The sequence below is a fragment of the Carcharhinus amblyrhynchos genome, unplaced genomic scaffold, assembly GCF_965287045.1.
Source record: "Carcharhinus amblyrhynchos unplaced genomic scaffold, sCarAmb.v2.hapA scaffold_703, whole genome shotgun sequence".
NCBI lineage: Eukaryota > Metazoa > Chordata > Chondrichthyes > Carcharhiniformes > Carcharhinidae > Carcharhinus > Carcharhinus amblyrhynchos.
In genome coordinates, this window is record NW_027650443.1 from 1 (window position 1) to 18,990 (window position 18,990).

Consider the following 18,990-nt stretch of genomic DNA (forward strand, 5'->3'; position numbering starts at 1 on the left):
CTCTCTCTCTGTCTCTCTCTCTCTCTGTCTCTCTCTCTCGTCTCTCTGTCTCTCTCTCTCTCTGTCTCTCTCTCTCTGTCTCTCTCTCTCTGTCTCTTTCTCTCTCTCTCTCTCTCTCTCTCTCTCTCTCTCCTGCGTTCTCACCTTCACTGAAGAACATGTCCCAGACTCGCAGCACCGTGGCCCAGGGCAGCGTCCGAGAGAACAGACACATAAACCACTCGGTCATGTAGAGTAACGGATCCACCTGGTGTTTCTTCAAGTGTTTGTAAGCCACAATACTGACCTTCCGCAGGAGACTGAACAAGACTTGCCCGTCAAGCTGTACTGCCTCCTAACCAGGGTAAAAAAACACACAGCAGTCAGGGGGAGCAACACGGAGAGAGGGAATAGTGATCACAGCGCAGGGGGAGCAACACGGAGAGAGAGGGAATAGTGATCACAGCGCAGGGGGAGCAACACGGAGAGAGAGGGAATAGTGATCACAGCGCAGGGGGAGCAACACGGAGAGAGAGGGAATAGTGATCACAGCGCAGGGAGCAGCTACAGAGAGAGGGAATAGTGATCACAGCGCAGGGAGAGCAACACGGAGAGAGAGGGAATAGTGATCACAGTGCAGGGGGAGCAACACGGAGAGAGAGGGGAATAGTGATCACAGCGCAGGGGGAACAACACAGAGAGAGAGGGGGAATAGTGATCACAGCGCAGGGGGAGCAACACAGAGAGAGAGGGAATAGTGATCACAGCGCAGGGGGAGCAACACAGAGAGAGAGGGAATAGTGATCACAGTGCAGGGGGAGCAACACGGAGAGAGGGGGAACAGTGATCACAGCGCAGGGGGAGCAACAGAGAGAGAGAGGGAATAGTGATCACAGCGCAGGGGGAGCAACACGGAGAGAGAGGGAATAGTGATCACAGCGCAGGGGGAGCAACACGGAGAGAGAGGGAATAGTGATCACAGCGCAGGGGGAGCAACAGAGAGAGAGAGGGAATAGTGATCACAGCGCAGGGAGAGTGGTTGATAATCCTCACCAGGCCTGGGCTGTAGTAACCTGGGACATAGAGTTCACAGATTTGAACAAAGCACCAGAAAGCGTCCTGTGAGAGACAGAAATGAGAGAGGGGAGGAATGTTATTGAGCTGGAATGAGCTCGGAACTCTGTCATCCTGTAAGCAACCTTCCCCAACCCCAAAATATTCACCCACACTCACTCAGAGTGTCTCTAATCCTCCACCCCACCCACTTTCTCCCCTTATCCCTCACTCCAGCTCCCCTACCAGTGTATCACGGGGTGAGAGCGTCACTGGCTGCCCCTTGAGAGGGTGGGCGGGTGAGTCACCATCTTAAACCAGCTGCAGTCCCTGAGGTGTAGGTACACCCACAGTGCTGTTAGGGAGGGAGTTCCAGGATTGTTATTGGACATCAGTCAGTCCCCGTGTGGTGTAGGTACACCCACAGTGCTGTTAGGGAGGGAGTTCCAGGATTTTGACCCAGTGACAGTGAAGGAACGGCCGATATATTTCCCAGTCGGGATGGTGAGTGACTCGGAGGGGAACCTCCAGGTGGGGGGTGTTCCCAGGTATCTGCTGCCCTTGTCCTTCGAGAAGTCAACAAATCTAAACTTACCTCAGCGGGCATGTGCATCAGGAGGACGGCGGCCACAGGACCCTGAGCCTGGCAGTAACCCTCATCACTCTTATACACAGTGTAGGCCTTCAGAATGTTGTAGAGATCCCTTCTGCTGTGACAAACACACAGAGAGGGAAATTAGAGTGTGGAGGAGGCCATTCAGCCCCTTCTCCAGCCTGTTACACGGGAACAGGAGGAGGCCCCATTCAGCCCCTTCTCCAGCCTGTTACACAGGAACAGGAGGAGGCCATTCGGCCCCTTCTCCAGCCTGTTACACAGGAACAGGAGGAGGCCACTCAGCCCCTTCTCCAGCCTGTTACACGGGAACAGGAGGAGGCCATTCGGCCCCTTCTCCAGCCTGTTACACAGGAACAGGAGGAGGCCACTCAGCCCCTTCTCCAGCCTGTTACACGGGTACAGGAGGAGGCCATTCAGCCCCTTCTCCAGCCTGTTACACGGGAACAGGAGGAGGCCACTCAGCCCCTTCTCCAGCCTGTTACACAGGAACAGGAGGAGGCCATTCAGCCCCTTCTCCAGCCTGTTACACAGGAACAGGAGGAGGCCATTCGGCCCCTTCTCCAGCCTGTTACACGGGAACAGGAGGAGGCCATTCGGCCCCTTCTCCAGCCTGTTACACGGGAACAGGAGGAGGAGCTTGAGGGAATTGTGGAGACTGTGGATAATTTGGTGGTTACAGAATTCACTCTTACCCATTTCCTTCTCGCGATAGAAACATCTCATGGAAGGGGAACTGCCGATGTAGGTCCTTCTCAATGGCGTCTAACCACTGCCGTTCACCGGGGGCTTGGTGTAACCGCTGCAAGGCACAAAACGAGAGGGTGAGTGGGACGCTGGTGGGGCGGGGGGTTTGTGGGGGGGGGAAGAAACTATCAGGAGCATCAGAATCAATCTGCATTTACCAAGCACCTCCATCATCCCAAACCGGTACTCAAGAACTTCAAGTTTTTAGGTGTCCAGATCACCAACAACCTGTCCTGGTCCCCCCCCCCATGCCGACACTATAGTTAAGAAAGCCCCACCAACGTCTCTACTTTCTCAGAAGACTAAGGAAATTTGGCATGTCCGCTACGGACTCTCACCAACTTTTACAGAAGCCCCATAGAAAGCATTCTTTCTGGTTGTATCACAGCTCGTTCTGGGCTCCTGCTCTGCCCAAGACCACAAGGAACTACAAAAGGGTGGTGAATGTAGCCCCCAATCCCATCACACAAACCAGCCTCCCATCCATTGACTCTGTCTACACTTCCCGCTGCCTCGGGGAAAAGCAGCCGGTATAATCAAGGACCCCCCCCCCCGACACACCCCGGACATTCTCTCTTCCACCTTCTTCCATCGGGGAAAAGATACAAAAGTCTGAGGTCCCGTACCGACCGACTCAAGAACAGCTTCTTCTCTGCTGCTGTCAGACTTTTGAATGGACCGACCTCACATTAAGCTGATCTTTCTCTACACCCTCGCTGTGACTGTAACACTACATTCTGCACCCTCCCCTTTCCTTCTCCCCTCTGTACTCCATGAACGGTATGCTTTGTCAGTATAGCGTACGAGAAACAATTCTTCTCACTGTATCTCAATACATGTGTCTTTGTCTAAAAAAGGCTGCAGGGAAAAGCCTGGGAACTATAGGCCAGTGAGCCTCACATCTGTGGTGGGTAAATTGTTGGAAGGTATTTTGAGAGACAGGATCTACAGGCATTTAGAGACACAAGGACTGATTAGGGACAGTCAGCATGGCTTTGTGAGTGGAAAAAATCATCTCTCACAAATTTGATTGAGTTTTTTGAAGGGGTAACCAAGAAGGTAGATGAGGGCAGTGCAGTTGATGTTGTCTACATGGACTTTAGCAAGGCCTTTGACAAGGTTGTTGCATAAAGTTAAATCTCACAGGATCCAGGGTGAGGTATCTAAATGGATTCAAAATTGGCTTCTTGACAGAAGCCAGAGGGTGGTTGTAGAGAATTGTTTTTCAAACTGGAGGCCTGTGACCAGCGGTGTGCCTCAGGGATCAGTGCTGGGTCCACTGTTATTTGTCATTTATATTAATGATTTGGATGAGAATATAGGGGGCATGGTTAGTAAGTTTGGAGATGACACCAAGATTGGTGGCATAGTGGACTGTGAAGAAGGTTATCTCCAATTGCAATGGGATCTTGATCAATTGGGCCAGTGGGCTGACGAATGTCAGATGCAGTTTAATTTAGATAAATTCGAGGTGATGCATTTTGGTCGCTTGAACCAGGGCAGGACTTACTCAGTTAATGGTAGGGCGTTGGGGAGAGTTACAGAACAAAGAGATCTCGGGGTACAGGTTCATAGCTCCTTGAAAGTGGAATCACAGGTGGACAGAGTGGTGAAGAAGGCGTTCGGCATGCTTGGTTTCATCGGTCAGAACATTGAATACAGGAGTTGGGACGTCTTGTTGAAGTTGTACAAGACATTGGTAAGGCCTCACTTGGAATACTGTGTACAGTTCTGGTCACCCTATTATAGAAAGGATATTATTAAACTAGAAAGAGTGCAGAAAAGATTTACTAGGATGCTACCGGGACTTGAGGGATTGAGTTATAAGGAGAGGCTGGGATAGACTGGGACTTTTTTCTCTGGAGCGTAGGAGGCTGAGGGGTGATCTTATAGAGGTCTATAAAATAATGAGGGGCACAGATCAGCGAGATAGTCAATATCTTTTCCCCAAAGGTAGGGGAGTCTAAAACTAGAGGGCAGAGGTTTAAGGTGAGAGGGGAGAGATACAAAAGGGTCCAGAGGGGCAATTTTTTCACCCAGAGGGTGGTGAGTGTCTGCAACGAGCTGCCAAGCTGGAATAAATAGAGGTGGGTGCAATTTTGTCTTTTAAAAGCATTAGTATGACAGGTATAGAGGGATATGAGCTAAATGTGGGCAATTGGGACCAGCTTAACTGTTTCAAAAACAAAGGGCAGCATGGACAAGTTGGGCCGAAGGGCCTGTTTCCATGTGTTTATCTCTGTGACCTATCTAACCCCGTACTGTACCTGTCCTGGGAGTGTTTGATGGGGACAGTGTAGAGGGAGCTTTACTCTGTATCTAACCCCGTGCTGTACCTGTCCTGGGAGTGTTTGATGGGGGGACAGTGTAGAGGGAGCTTTACTCTGTATCTAACCCCGTGCTGTACCTGTCCTGGGAGTGTTTGATGGGGGGACAGTGTCGAGGGAGCTTTACTCTGTATCTAACCCCGTGCTGTACCTGTCCTGGGAGTGTTTGATGGGGGGACAGTGTCGAGGGAGCTTTACTCTGTATCTAACCCCGTGCTGTACCTGTCCTGGGAGTGTTTGATGGGGGACAGTGTAGAGGGAGCTTTACTCTGTATCTAACCCCGTGCTGTACCTGTCCTGGGAGTGTTTGATGGGGGGACAGTGTAGAGGGAGCTTTACTCTGTATCTAACCCCGTGCTGTACCTGTCCTGGGAGTGTTTGATGGGGGGGACAGTGTAGAGGGAGCTTTACTCTGTATCTAACCCCGTGCTGTACCTGTCCTGGGAGTGTTTGATGGGGGGGACAGTGTAGAGGGAGATTTACTCTGTATCTAACCCCGTGCTGTCCCTGTCCTGGGAGTGTTTGATGGGGGGACAGTGTAGAGGGAGCTTTACTCTGTATCTAACCCCGTGCTGTACCTGTCCTGGGAGTGTTTGATGGGGGGACAGTGTAGAGGGAGCTTTACTCTGGATCTAACCCCGTGCTGTACCTGTCCTGGGAGTGTTTGATGGGGGGACAGTGTAGAGGGAGCTTTACTCTGGATCTAACCCCGTGCTGTACCTGTCCTGGGAGTGTTTGATGGGGGGACAGTGTAGAGGGAGCTTTACTCTGTATCTAACCCCGTGCTGTACCTGTCCTGGGAGTGTTTGATGGGGGGACAGTGTAGAGGGAGCTTTACTCTGTATCTAACCCCGTGCTGTACCTGTCCTGGGAGTGTTTGATGGGGGGGACAGTGTAGAGGGAGCTTTACTCTGGATCTAACCCCGGGGTGTTTCTGGTTCCTTACCTGGTAAACTCCTTTATTCTCCTGTTTCTTGATACTTCCCGCACACAGTGTTGGCCAGCTGAGTGCCCTCACGGAGGCTGGAATGCCCTTCCGACAACGTAACCTCACCTAGGGGTGAAAGGGCAGCGGTCATTAGTGAGTCTGGCTGATCATCCAATTCAATATCCTGATCCCCCCCCTCTCCCCCCCATATCCCTCAATCCCTTTCGCCCCAAGAGTGAAATCTAATTTCTTCCTGAAATCTCACAACGTTTTGGCCTCAACTACTTTCTGTGGGAGTGAATCCCACACATTCCCCACCCTCTGGGGGAAGAAATTTCCCCCCCACCTCAGTCCTAAAAGGTTTCCCCCTTATCCTCAAACTCTGACCCCCTAGTTCTGGACTCTCCCACCACCATGGGGAACATTCTTTCTGAATCGACCCTGTCTAACCCTGTGTGAATTTTATAAGTTTCTATCAGATCCCCTCTCACTCTTCTAAACTCCAGTGAATAGAATCCTAACCCACTCAGTCTCTCCTCATATGACAGACCTGTCATCCCAGGAATCAGCCTGGGAAACCTTCGCTGTGCTCCCTCTATAGCAAGGAACATCCTTCCCCAGATAAGGAAACCAAAACTGTACACAATACTCCAGGTGTGGCCTCACCAACACCCTGTACAATTGCAGTAAAACATCCCTGTCCCTCTGCTCAAATCCTCTCACTGTGAACATACCATTTCCCTTCTCTACTGCCTGCTGTACCTGCGCGCTTACTCTCAGTGACTGATACACGAGGACTCCAAGGTCTCGCTGAGTCTGATTCTTGTCCAGAGAACAAAGAAAATTCCAGCTCAGGAACAGGCCCTTCGGCCCCTCCAAGCCTGCCCTGACCATGCTGCCCCCCCCCGTCTGAACTAAAACCCTCTACCCTTCCGGGGACCATATCCCTCTATTCCCATCCTGTTCATGTACTTGTCCAGACTCCCCTTAAATCTCACTAACGTATCCGCTTCCACTCCCTCCCCCGGCAGTGAGTTCCAGACACCCACCACCCTCTGTGTAAAAAATCTGCCTCGTACATCTCCTTTAAACCTTGTCCCTCGCACCTTAAACCTGTGCCCCCAGTAATTGACTCTTCCACCCTGGGAAAAAGCTTCTGACTATCCACTCTGTCCGTGCCCCTCATAATCTTGTAGACTTCTATCAGGTCTCCCCTCAACCTCCAGTGAGAACAAACCAAGTTTCTCCAACCTCTCCTCATAGCTGATGCCCTCCATACCAGGCAACATCCTGGTAAATCTTTTCTGTACCCTCTCCAAAGCCTCCACATCCTTCTGGTAGTGTAGCGACCAGAATTGAACACTATATTCCAAGTGCAGCCTCACTAAGGTTCTATAAAGCTGCAACGTGACTTGCCAATTTTTAAACTCAGTGCCCCGGCCGATGAAGGCAAGCGTTGCCGTATGCCTTCCTGACTACCTTCTCCACCTGCATTGTCACTTTCAGTGACCTGTGTACCTGTACACCCAGATCCCTCTGCCTATCAATACTCTGAAGGGTTCTGCCATTTACTGTATATTTCCAATCTGTGTTAGACAGAGGGTGGTTGTAGAGAGTTGTTTTACAAACTGGAGGCCTGTGACCAGCGGTGTGCTTCAGGGATCAGTGCTGGGCCCACTGTTATTTGTCATTTATATTAATGATTTGGATGACAGTATAGGGGGCATGGTTAGTAAGTTTGCAGATGGCACCAAGATTGGTGGCACAGTGGACAGTGAAGGAAGTTATCTCCAATTGCAATGGGATCTTGATCAATTGGGCCAGTGGGCTGACGAATGGCAGATGGAGTTTAATTCAGATAAATTCGAGGTGATGCATTTTGGTCGATTGAACCAGGGCAGGACTTACTCAGTTAGTGGTAGGGCGTTGGGGAGAGTTACAGAACAAAGAGATCTAGGGGTACAGGTTCATAGCTCCTTGAAAGTGGAGTCACAGGTGGACAGAGTGGTGAAGAAGGCATTCGACATGCTTGGTTTCATTGGTCAGAACATTGAATACAGGAGTTGGGACGTCTTGTTGAAGTTGTACAAGACATTGGTAAGGCCACACTTGGAATACTGTGTACAGTTCTGGTCACCCTATTATAGAGAGGATATTATTAAACTAGAAAGAGTGCAGAAAAGATTTACTAGGATGCTACCGGGACTTGATGGATTGAGTTATAAGGAGAGGCTGGATAGACTGGGGCTTTTTTCTCTGGAGTGTAGGAGGCTGAGGGGTGATCTTATAGAGGTCTACAAAATAATGAGGGGCACAGATCAGCTAGATAGTCAATATCTTTTCCCCAAAGGTAGGGGAGTCTAAAACTAGAGGGCAGAGGTTTAAGGTGAGAGGGGAGAGATACAGAAGGGTCCAGAGGGGCAATTTTTTCACCCAGAGGGTGGTGAGTGTCTGGAACGAGCTGCCAGAGGCAGTAGTAGAGGTTGGGACAATTTTATCTTTTAAAAAGCATTTAGACAGTTCCATGGGTACGATGGGTATAGAGGGATATGGGCCAAATGTGGGCAATTAGGATTAGCTTCAGGGGTTAAAAAAGGGGCAGCATGGACAAGTTGGGCCGAAGGGCCTGTTTCCATGCTGTAAATCTCTGTGACTCTCTGGCTGTGGAATTCCTATGAACCCCCTCGCCCTCTTCTAAACACCGGTGAATATAATCCTAACTGACTGAGATGATGGAGACCGGAAACCGGAGAGACCAGAGAGACCGGAGAGACCGGAGAGACTGGAGACCGGAGAGACCGGAGAGACCGGGGAGACCGGAGAGACCGGAGACCGGAGAGACCGGAGACCGGAGACCGGAGAGACCGGAGAGACTGGAGAGACCGGGGAGACCGGAGACCGGAGAGACCGGAGACCGGAGACCGGAGAGACCGGAGACCGGAGACCGGAGAGACCGGAGACCGGAGACCGGAGAGACCGGAGACCGGAGAGACCGGAGAGACCGGAGACCGGAGAGACCGGAGACCGGAGAGACCGGAGACCGGAGACCGGAGAGACCGGAGACCGGAGAGACCGGAGAGACCGGAGACCGGAGAGACCGGAGAGACCGGAGACCGGAGAGACCGGAGAGACCGGAAACCGGAGAGACCGGAAACCGGAGAGACCGGAGACCGGAGAGACCGGAGAGACCGGAGACCGGAGAGACCGGAGAGACCGGAGAGACCGGAGACCGGAGAGACCGGAAACCGGAGAGACTGGAGACCGGAGAGACCGGAAACCGGAGAGACCGGAGAGACCGGAGACCGGAGAGACCGGAGAGACCGGAAACCGGAGAGACTGGAGACCGGAGAGACCGGGGACCGGAGAGACTGGAGACCGGAGAGACCGGAAACCGGAGAGACCGGAGAGACCGGAGACCGGAGAGACCGGAGACCGGAGAGACCGGAAACCGGAGAGACTGGAGAGACCAGAGAGACCGGAAACCGGAGAGACCGGAGAGACCGGAGACCGGAGACCGGAGAGACCGGAGACTGGAGAGACTGGAGAGACCGGAGAGACTGGAGAGACCGGAGACCGGAGAGACTGGAGACCGGAGAGACCGGGGACCGGAGAGACTGGAGACCGGAGAGACCGGAAACCGGAGAGACCGGAGAGACCGGAGACCGGAGAGACCGGAGACCGGAGAGACCGGAAACCGGAGAGACCGGAGACTGGAGAGACTGGAGAGACCAGAGAGACCGGAAACCGGAGAGACCGGAGAGACCGGAGAGACCGGAGACCGGAGAGACCGGAGACCGGAGAGACCGGAAACCGGAGAGACCGGAGACTGGAGAGACTGGAGAGACCAGAGAGACCGGAAACCGGAGAGACCGGAGAGACCGGAGACCGGAGACCGGAGAGACCGGAAACCGGAGAGACCGGAGAGACCGGAGAGACTGGAGAGACCGGAGACCGGAGAGACCGGAAACCGGAGAGACCGGAGACCGGAGAGACCGGAGACCGGAGAGACCGGAGAGACCGGAGACCGGAGAGACCGGAGACCGGAGAGACCGGAAACCGGAGAGACCGGAAACCGGAGAGACCGGAGACTGGAGAGACTGGAGAGACCAGAGAGACCGGAAACCGGAGAGACCGGAGAGACCGGAGAGACCGGAGACCGGAGAGACCGGAAACCGGAGAGACCGGAGACCGGAGAGACCGGAGACCGGAGAGACCGGAGAGACCGGAGACCGGAGAGACCGGAGACCGGAGAGACCGGAAACCGGAGAGACCGGAAACCGGAGAGACCGGAGACTGGAGAGACTGGAGAGACCAGAGAGACCGGAAACCGGAGAGACTGGAGACCGGAGAGACCGGAAACCGGAGAGACCGGAGAGACCGGAAACCGGAGAGACCGGAGACTGGAGAGACTGGAGAGACCAGAGAGACCGGAAACCGGAGAGACCGGAGAGACCGGAGACCGGAGACCGGAGAGACCGGAAACCGGAGAGACCGGAGAGACCGGAGAGACTGGAGAGACCGGAGACCGGAGAGACCGGAAACCGGAGAGACCGGAGACCGGAGAGACCGGAGACCGGAGAGACCGGAAACCGGAGAGACCGGAGACCGGAGAGACCGGAGACCAGAGAGACCGGAAACCGGAGAGACCGGAGACTGGAGACCAGAGACCGGAGAGACCGGAGACTGGAGAGACCGGAGAGACCGGAGAGACTGGAGACCGGAGAGACTGGAGAGACTGGAGAGACTGGAGACCGGAGAGACTGGAGACCGGAGAGACTGGAGAGACTGGAGAGACTGGAGACCGGAGAGACCAGAGAGACTGGAGACCGGAGAGACTGGAGACCGGAGAGACTGGAGACCGGAGAGACTGGAGAGACTGGAGAGACTGGAGACCGGAGAGACTGGAGAGACTGGAGAGACTGGAGACCGGAGAGACCAGAGAGACTGGAGACCGGAGAGACTGGAGACCGGAGAGACTGGAGAGACCGGAGAGACTGGAGAGACCGGAGAGACTGGAGACCGGAGAGACCGGAGAGACTGGAGAGACTGGAGAGACCGGAGAGACCGGAGAGACTGGAGACCGGAGAGACTGGAGAGACCGGAAACCGGAGAGACCGGAGAGACTGGAGACCAGAGAGATCGGAGAGACTGGAGACCGGAGAGACTGGAGAGACTGGAGAGACCGGAGAGACTGGAGACCGGAGAGACTGGGGAGACCAGAGAGACCGGGGAGACTGGAGAGACTGGAGAGACCGGAGAGACCAGAGAGACTGGAGACCGGAGAGACTGGGGAGACCAGAGAGACCGGGGAGACTGGAGAGACTGGAGACCGGAGAGACTGGAGAGACTGGAGAGACCGGAGTCTGGAGCCCGGAGCTACGCAGCGTCCGTTGGCTGGGGAACTCTCACCTTCTGATGCTTCCTCAGGATCCATCTGTCCCAGGTTTTGGTCATTTCGACCCATTTCATCTCCCTCTGCCTCACAACCTCCGTGGAAATTTCGTCGCTCCTGAGAAAGGGAGAATGAGACAGGCTGGGAATAATATCTCCGAACGTTAACCCCCACTGCTGGGAGTGGGGCGGGGGGGGGGGGTTTATATCGTACAACACCCACCCTCCCTGTCCAAACACTGCAACCCCTGGACCATACCCAGGATCCGGATAACAAGTAGCAGGGAACATTCTCCCAGGCACCTCCCCACTCCCCCCATCCTCTAACCATCCCCCCCCCATGACCCTCAATGGCATTACCATCACTGAATCCCCCCCCCCAAACTATCAACATCCTGGGGGTTACCATCGCTGAATCCCCCCCCCCAACTATCAACATCCTGGGGGTTACCATCACTGAATCCCCCCCCCCAACTATCAACATCCTGGGGGTCACCATCGCTGAATCCCCCCCCCCAACTATCAACATCCTGGGGGTTACCATCACTGAATCCCCCCCCCCCAACTATCAACATCCTGGGGGTTACCATCACTGAATCCCCCCCCACTATCAACATCCTGGGGGTTACCATCACTGAATCCGCCCCCCCAACTATCAACATCCTGGGGGTTACCATCACTGAATCCACCCCCCCGACTATCAACATCCTGGGGGTCACCATCACTGAATCCCCCCCCCCCCCGACTATCAACACCCTGGGGGTCACCATCACTGGTGTCGGGGGGGGGGGGGGAGATTAGCAGGGTAAATGTGTGGGGTTACGGGGGGGAAAGGCCCGGGTGGGATTGTGGTTGGTGCAGACTCGATGGGCTGAATGGCCTCTCCACACTGTAGGACTCGATGATCTGCTTCGTAATGGGATCCTGTTCGAACAATCTATCCCTGGGATCAGGATCTCCCCCAACAACCCCCCCCCTCAACCCCCTCAATCCCCACCACCCCCCCCCTCAACCCCCTCAATCCCCACCACCCCCCCCTCAACCCCCTCAATCCCCACCACCCCCCCCCTCAACCCCCTCAATCCCCACCACCACCCCCCTCAACCCCTACTACCCCCTCCCTTCCCTCCGAGGCCCCCCCCCCTTTTCTTCCCCCATCCCCTCCTCCCCCCTCACTCCCCCTCTCTCCTCCCTCCCTCCCCTTCCCTTCCCCTCCCCCCTCGCTCCCTCTCCCTCCCCACCCCACGCCTCCCTCCCCCCCCCCCCCCGCCCCCCCCGAGTCTTTTGGCATGGCCGAGCTCATAAAACTCACACTTCCTCTTTCGGGGGTGGATTAAGTTGAAGAAGACAAACCGCAGCCTGAGTGCTGATTGCCAGGGCGACTCGGGCTCTGATCACAGGATGTGGTGAGGGTTTAAGATGCGGAAAGAACCTGGCTCACTGATAAAAACCGCTCACCGACTCATCAGCTCATCTTCTCAGGCTCCGGCCTATGACAGCAGGCTCCGGCCTACAACAGCAGGCTCCGGCCTATGACAGCAGGCTCCGGCCTACAACAGCAGGCTCCGGCCTATGACAGCAGGCTCCGGCCTACAACAGCAGGCTCCGGTGTCCGGTCGGGTGGGGCGGAAACAGGCCCTGGGCCGCTCCCCCACCATCAGGCTGCACGGCGATGAACAGGCCTCACCCTCTATTCCTTGACCCACCAGCTCAAAGGGGAAAGTAGGCCCAGTCCGGCTGTGAGGGTGACAAGCCTGGGGGTGGGGGGAGGGAATGGGGGCAAACAGGCCCATTACCATGATGACAGGCTCAAGTTGTGGGGGGGGGGGGGCGCAACTAGGCCCATCGCCATAGTGACAGGCCCAAAGGGGCAAACAGGCCCATCACCGTGGCAACAGGCTCAAGGGGGGAGTGTGGGGGCAACTTGGCCCATTACCATGGTAACAGTGAACAAGGGCGGGGGGGGGGGGGCAAAGCAGGTTGAGTCCTGTTCCTATGACGACAGGATTGAGGGACAGGGGGCAAACACAAGGATGACACAAGTGACAGGCTCGAGGGCAGCAATTAGGCCGAATCCGAGGCCTGTGCTGACGGGATTGGTGAGAGCTGGGGCGGGGGGCGGGGGATGGGATACAGGCCCCAAGTCCAGTTGGGGTGGTGAGGGGGACTGAGGCAGGGGGGGTACAGGGGGTGGGCATCGGGGCCTAGTTTCTCCTGCCCCTGTGGTAACGGGATTGACAGGGCGCGATGAGGCCTACTCGGGTTCCCACGGCGACGGGCCTGCAATCCCCCCTCCCCGCGCTCGGCGGACACTCACTCTCCGGTGAACTGCGTTCCCCCGATGAAGCCGTACTTGTCCGTCCGGCGGGAGGCGGTGGCCCCGTTGGCCTCGGAGTCGGAGCCGATGGAGCTGCCGTCGTCGGCGGTCAGGTCCAGCCCCGTGTCCAAGGCGTCCGTCAGCCCGTCCATGGCGCTGCTCAGGCTGACCGCGTCCTGTAGGCTCTGGCTGGACAGAGAGGAACGGGGCATGTTCTCACTCCCTCGGGTCAGAGGTCGGCAATGACCACCATGTCTGACAGAGAGAGAGAGAGAAAATCGGTCAAAACCTTTCCAAAACAGAGAACCTTTATTACAACACGGTATCGGAGGCCTGTATCCACCACCCCCCGCACTCCCCCAAGACCACCCAGATCCACCACAGTTGGCCAACCACCACAACAGGTCCACAGCAGACACCATCTCCCTGTCCCTGCACTCACCCCCGGGTAACACGGACACCTCTGCCAGACTCCGATTTATCGACGACAGCTCAGCCTTCAACACCATCATTCCCACAAAACTCATCCCCAATCTCCGTGGCCTGGGCCTCGGTTCCTCCCTCTGTGACCGGACCCTGAACTTCCGAACTCTCAGACCACAATCAGTAAGGATCGGCAACAACACCTCCTCCCCGATCATCCCCAACACCGGTGCCCCACAAGGCTGTGTTCTCAGCCCCCTACTATACTCCTTATACACCGATCACCGTGCGGACAAATTCCCCTCCCATTCCATTTTCCAGTTTGCTGATGACCCCACCGTAGTGGGTCGGATCTCAAACAATGATGAGACAGAGAACAGGAATGAGATCGAGGATCTGGTGAACTGGTTCAGCAACAATAATCTCTCCCTCAATGTCAACAAAACCAAGGAGATTCTCATCGACTTCAGGAAGTGTAAAGGGGAACATGTCCCTGTCTACATCAACGGGGATGGAGTAGAAAGGATCGAGAGATTTAAGTTTTTAGGTGTCCAGATCACCAACAACCTGTCCTGGTCCCCCCCATGCCGACACTATAGTTAAGAAAGCCCCACCAACGCCTCTACTTTCTCAGAAGACTAAGGAAATTTGGCATGTCCGCTACGGACTCTCACCAACTTTTACAGATGCCCCATAGAAAGCATTCTTTCTGGTTGGATCACAGCTCGGTCTGGGCTCCTGCTCTGCCCAAGACCACAAGGAACTACAAAAGGGTGGTGAATGTAGCCCCCAATCCCATCACACAAACCAGCCTCCCATCCATTGACTCTGTCTACACTTCCCGCTGCCTCGGGGAAAAGCAGCCGGGATAATCAAGGACCCCCCCCCCACACACACCCCGGACATTCTCTCTCCCACCTTCTTCCGTCGGGAAAAAGATACAAAAGTCTGAGGTCCCGTACCGACCGACTCAAGAACAGCTTCTTCCCTGCTGCTGTCAGACTTTTGAATGGACCGACCTCACATTAAGCTGATCTTTCTCTACACCCTCACTGTGACTGTAACACTACATTCTGCTATGACTATAGCACTATCTAATGCTCCCTCAGCACTGACCCTCTGACAGTGCGGCGCTCCCTCAGCACTGACCCTCGGACAGTGCGGCGCTCCCTCAGCACTGACCCTCTGACAGTGCGGCACTCCCTCAGCACTGACCCTCTGACAGTGCGGCGCTCCCTCAGCACTGACCCTCTGACAGTGCGGCGCTCCCTCAGCACTGACCCTCGGACAGTGCGGCGCTCCCTCAGCACTGACCCTCTGACAGTGCGGCACTCCCTCAGCACTGACCCTCTGACAGTGCGGCACTCCCTCAGCACTGACCCTCTGACAGTGCGGCACTCCCTCAGCACTGACCCTCTGACAGTGCGGTGCTCCCTCAGCACTGACCCTCGGACAGTGCGGCGCTCCCTCAGCACTGACCCTCTGACAGTGCGGCGCTCCCTCAGCACTGACCCTCGGACAGTGCGGCGCTCCCTCAGCACTGACCCTCTGACAGTGCGGCACTCCCTCAGCACTGACCCTCTGACAGTGCGGCACTCCCTCAGCACTGACCCTCGGACAGTGCGGTGCACCCTCAGCACTGACCCTCTGACAGTGCGGCGCTCCCTCAGCACTGACCCTCTGACAGTGCGGCACTCCCTCAGCACTGACCCTCTGACAGTGCGGCGCTCCCTCAGCACTGACCCTCTGACAGTGCGGCACTCCCTCAGCACTGACCCTCTGACAGTGCGGCGCTCCCTCAGCACTGACCCTCTGACAGTGCGGCGCTCCCTCAGCACTGACCCTCGGACAGTGCGGCGCTCCCTCAGCACTGACCCTCTGACAGTGCGGCGCTCCCTCAGCACTGACCCTCTGACAGTGCGGCACTCCCTCAGCACTGACCCTCGGACAGTGCGGCACTCCCTCAGCACTGACCCTCGGACAGTGCGGTGCACCCTCAGCACTGACCCTTTATAGATTATTTAGTTATCAATTTCCAATTACAGATTGCTTAGAGTATCTCTCATCAGTTGAGATTACCCTGGAACAGTATGAAATGCTGGGACAACACGGGGAGGCAGCAGTGTGAACCACTCTCATACAACCAAGGAATTGAGTGTGTGAAGTTTTCCTGTGAAGATATACAGGTTAGGGTGGATTGGCCGTGCTAAATTGTCCCTTAGTGTCCAAAGATGTGCAGGTTAGGGTGGATTGACCATGCTAAATTGTCCCTTAGTGTCCAAAGATGTGCAGGTTAGGGGGATTGGCCATGCTAAATTGTCCCTTAGTGTCCAAAGATGTGTAGGTTAGGGTGGATTGGCCATGCTAAATTGCCCCTTAGTGTCCAAAGATGTGTAGGTTAGGGTGGATTGGCCATGCTAAATTGCCCCTTAGTGTCCAAAGATGTGCAGGTTAGGGGGATTGGCCATGCTAAATTGTCCCTTAGTGTCCAAAGATGTGTAGGTTAGGGTGGATTGGCCATGCTAAATTGCCCCTTAGTGTCCAAAGATGTGCAGGTTAGGGGGATTGGCCATGCTAAATTGCCCCTTAGTGTCCAAAGATGTGCAGGTTAGGGTGGATTGGCCATGCTAAATTGTCCCTTAGTGTCCAAAGATGTGCAGGTTAGGGGGATTGGCCATGCTAAATTGCCCCTTAGTGTCCAAAGATGTGTAGGTTAGGGTGGATTGGCCATGCTAAATTGTCCCTTAGTGTCCAAAGATGTGTAGGTTAGGGTGGATTGGCCATGCTAAATTGTCCCTTAGTGTCCAAAGATGTGCAGGTTAGGGGGATTGGCCGTGCTAAATTGTCCCTTAGTGTCCAAAGATGTGTAGGTTAGGGTGGATTGGCCGTGCTAAATTGTCCCTTAGTGTCCAAAGATGTGTAGGTTAGGGTGGATTGGCCGTGCTAAATTGTCCCTTAGTGTCCAAAGATGTGCAGGTTAGGGTGGATTGGCCGTGCTAAATTGTCCCTTAGTGTCCAAAGATGTGCAGGTTAGGGTGGATTGGCCATGCTAAATTGTCCCTTAGTGTCCAAAGATGTGCAGGTTAGGGTGGATTGGCCGTGCTAAATTGTCCCTTAGTGTCCAAAGATGTGTAGGTTAGGGTGGATTGGCCGTGCTAAATTGTCCCTTAGTGTCCAAAGATGTGTAGGTTAGGGTGGATTGGCCATGCTAAATTGTCCCTTAGTGTCCAAAGATGTGCAGGTTAGGGTGGATTGGCCATGCTAAATTGTCCCTTAGTGTCCAAAGATGTGTAGGTTAGGGTGGATTGGCCGTGCTAAATTGTCCCTTAGTGTCCAAAGATGTGCAGGTTAGGGTGGATTGGCCATGCTAAATTGTCCCTTAGTGTCCAAAGATGTGTAGGTTAGGGTGGATTGGCCGTGCTAAATTGTCCCTTAGTGTCCAAAGATGTGTAGGTTAGGGTGGATTGGCCGTGCTAAATTGTCCCTTAGTGTCCAAAGATGTGTAGGTTAGGGTGGATTGGCCATGCTAAATTGTCCCTTAGTGTCCAAAGATGTGTAGGTTAGGGTGGATTGGCCGTGCTAAATTGTCCCTTAGTGTCCAAAGATGTGCAGGTTAGGGTGGATTGGCCATGCTAAATTGTCCCTTAGTGTCCAAAGATGTGCAGGTTAGGGTGGATTGGCCATGCTAAATTGTCCCTTAGTGTCCAAAGATGTGCAGGTTAGGGTGGGGATTAAAGGTGAGGTTACGGAGGGAGGGCCTGGGTAAGATTCTCTCTCGGAGAGTTAGTACAGACTTGATGGGCCGAAAGGTGATTCTATGGCCGCTAATTTACATCACTTGGAACCCCACGGAGTTCTGCTCAGTGTACAACCAGGGAAAGAGAATGGGTGAATGGGGCCATTCGGCCCATTGCTCCTGTGCTGGGAATGAAATATCTAACCATCCATTTCAATCCTATTTCCCTGTCCCCCCCCCCAACCCCCCCCCCGCTGTCCTGGGTTCTGACCCTGCACCCTGCAGCACCCGTCAACCTTTCCAACCGCGAGCAGAGCGAGCTGAGCGAGCGATTCCCCAATCCCGTCTCCGAGACACGGCCCTTCCTCACGGACCAGCTGATGCTCAAATCGATGGCCCCGGGTCATCGGTCACTCAGTGGGTGGGGTGGGGGGGCGATTGAGTTGATCCTGTCCATTCTGTCCGGACCCCCTCAGAATTCTGGACCCCTCCAGCCCCCCTACACCCCCTCCCTATCTCTGTAACCTCCTCCAGCCCCCCCTACACCCCCTCCCTATCTCTGTAACCTCCTCCAGCCCCCCTACACCCCCTCCCTATCTCTGTAACCTCCTCCAGCCCCCCTACACCCCCTCCCTATCTCTGTAACCTCCTCCAGCCCCCCTACACCCCCTCCCTATCTCTGTAACCTCCTCCAGCCCCCCTACACCCCCTCCCTATCTCTGTAACCTCCTCCAGCCCCCCTACACCCCCTCCCTATTTCTGTAACCTCCTCCAGCCCCCCTACACCCCCTCCCTATCTCTGTCTGTAACTGTTTCTCTCTCTCTCTGTCCCTCCTATATGAGTCTCTCCTGTGCGGTGAGGAGGTGGGGTGGAGGGTGGGGGGGGTTTTTAGTTGCGTTTGGACATGGCGGGAGGCTTCACATTGCCAGTGTCTCGTCTCTCTTCCTGTGAGGTTCCACCAACCCAGCACATCTCCGTCCAAACCACCGCCCCATCCCCCTCGAGCCGTGCACTCGCTCGTTCACTCACTCACACGCACCTACCTGAGCCTCGGCTCTGTGGAACGGGGAGGCGGGGGGGGGGTGGATGGTCCTCGACTCGGGCGGAGGGGGGTTCTGGCTCTTAACGGCAACCCCCCCCCCCTCCCGCCAGAATCCGTGTCCCCTCGGCCGCAGTGGGGTTGGGGAGGGGGGTCGTGGTGGGCTGAGAGGCGCGGAGTGCAAGGCAGCGCCGTGGGCGTAGGTGAGGGCTGAGGATTCGAGGTTGCAGAGATGGAGGGCAGGGCCTCGGAGAGAGAGAGAGGGAGAGAGAGACGGAGGGGGAGGGCGCTTGATTCAATGTTTTTCAATCTGTGGTGGAGGTGAGAATGCGGAAGGGAGGGCAAGAGGAGAAAATATCACACCAGGCAAGACCAAGAGAATTTCATCTGATTTATTATTGTCACGTGTCCTGGGATACAGGGAGAAGTATTGTTT

The 18,990-nt window shown here is 55.2% G+C and overlaps 1 protein-coding gene across 1 annotated transcript; it reads right to left on the reverse strand.

The window, feature by feature from the left end:
• Positions 1-144: 144 nt before the first annotated feature.
• On the reverse strand, positions 145-13,608 carry LOC145339845 (TBC1 domain family member 10A-like; the record flags this gene model as incomplete). Its single annotated transcript, XM_080184379.1, has 7 exons — positions 13,356-13,608; positions 11,057-11,156; positions 5,666-5,773; positions 2,341-2,447; positions 1,628-1,742; positions 1,033-1,098; positions 145-334 (listed from the first exon to the last, which is right to left on the reverse strand). Coding segments are annotated over exons 1-7 (898 nt in total), but the record flags the coding sequence as incomplete, so codon positions are not given.
• Positions 13,609-18,990: the final 5,382 nt, after the last annotated feature.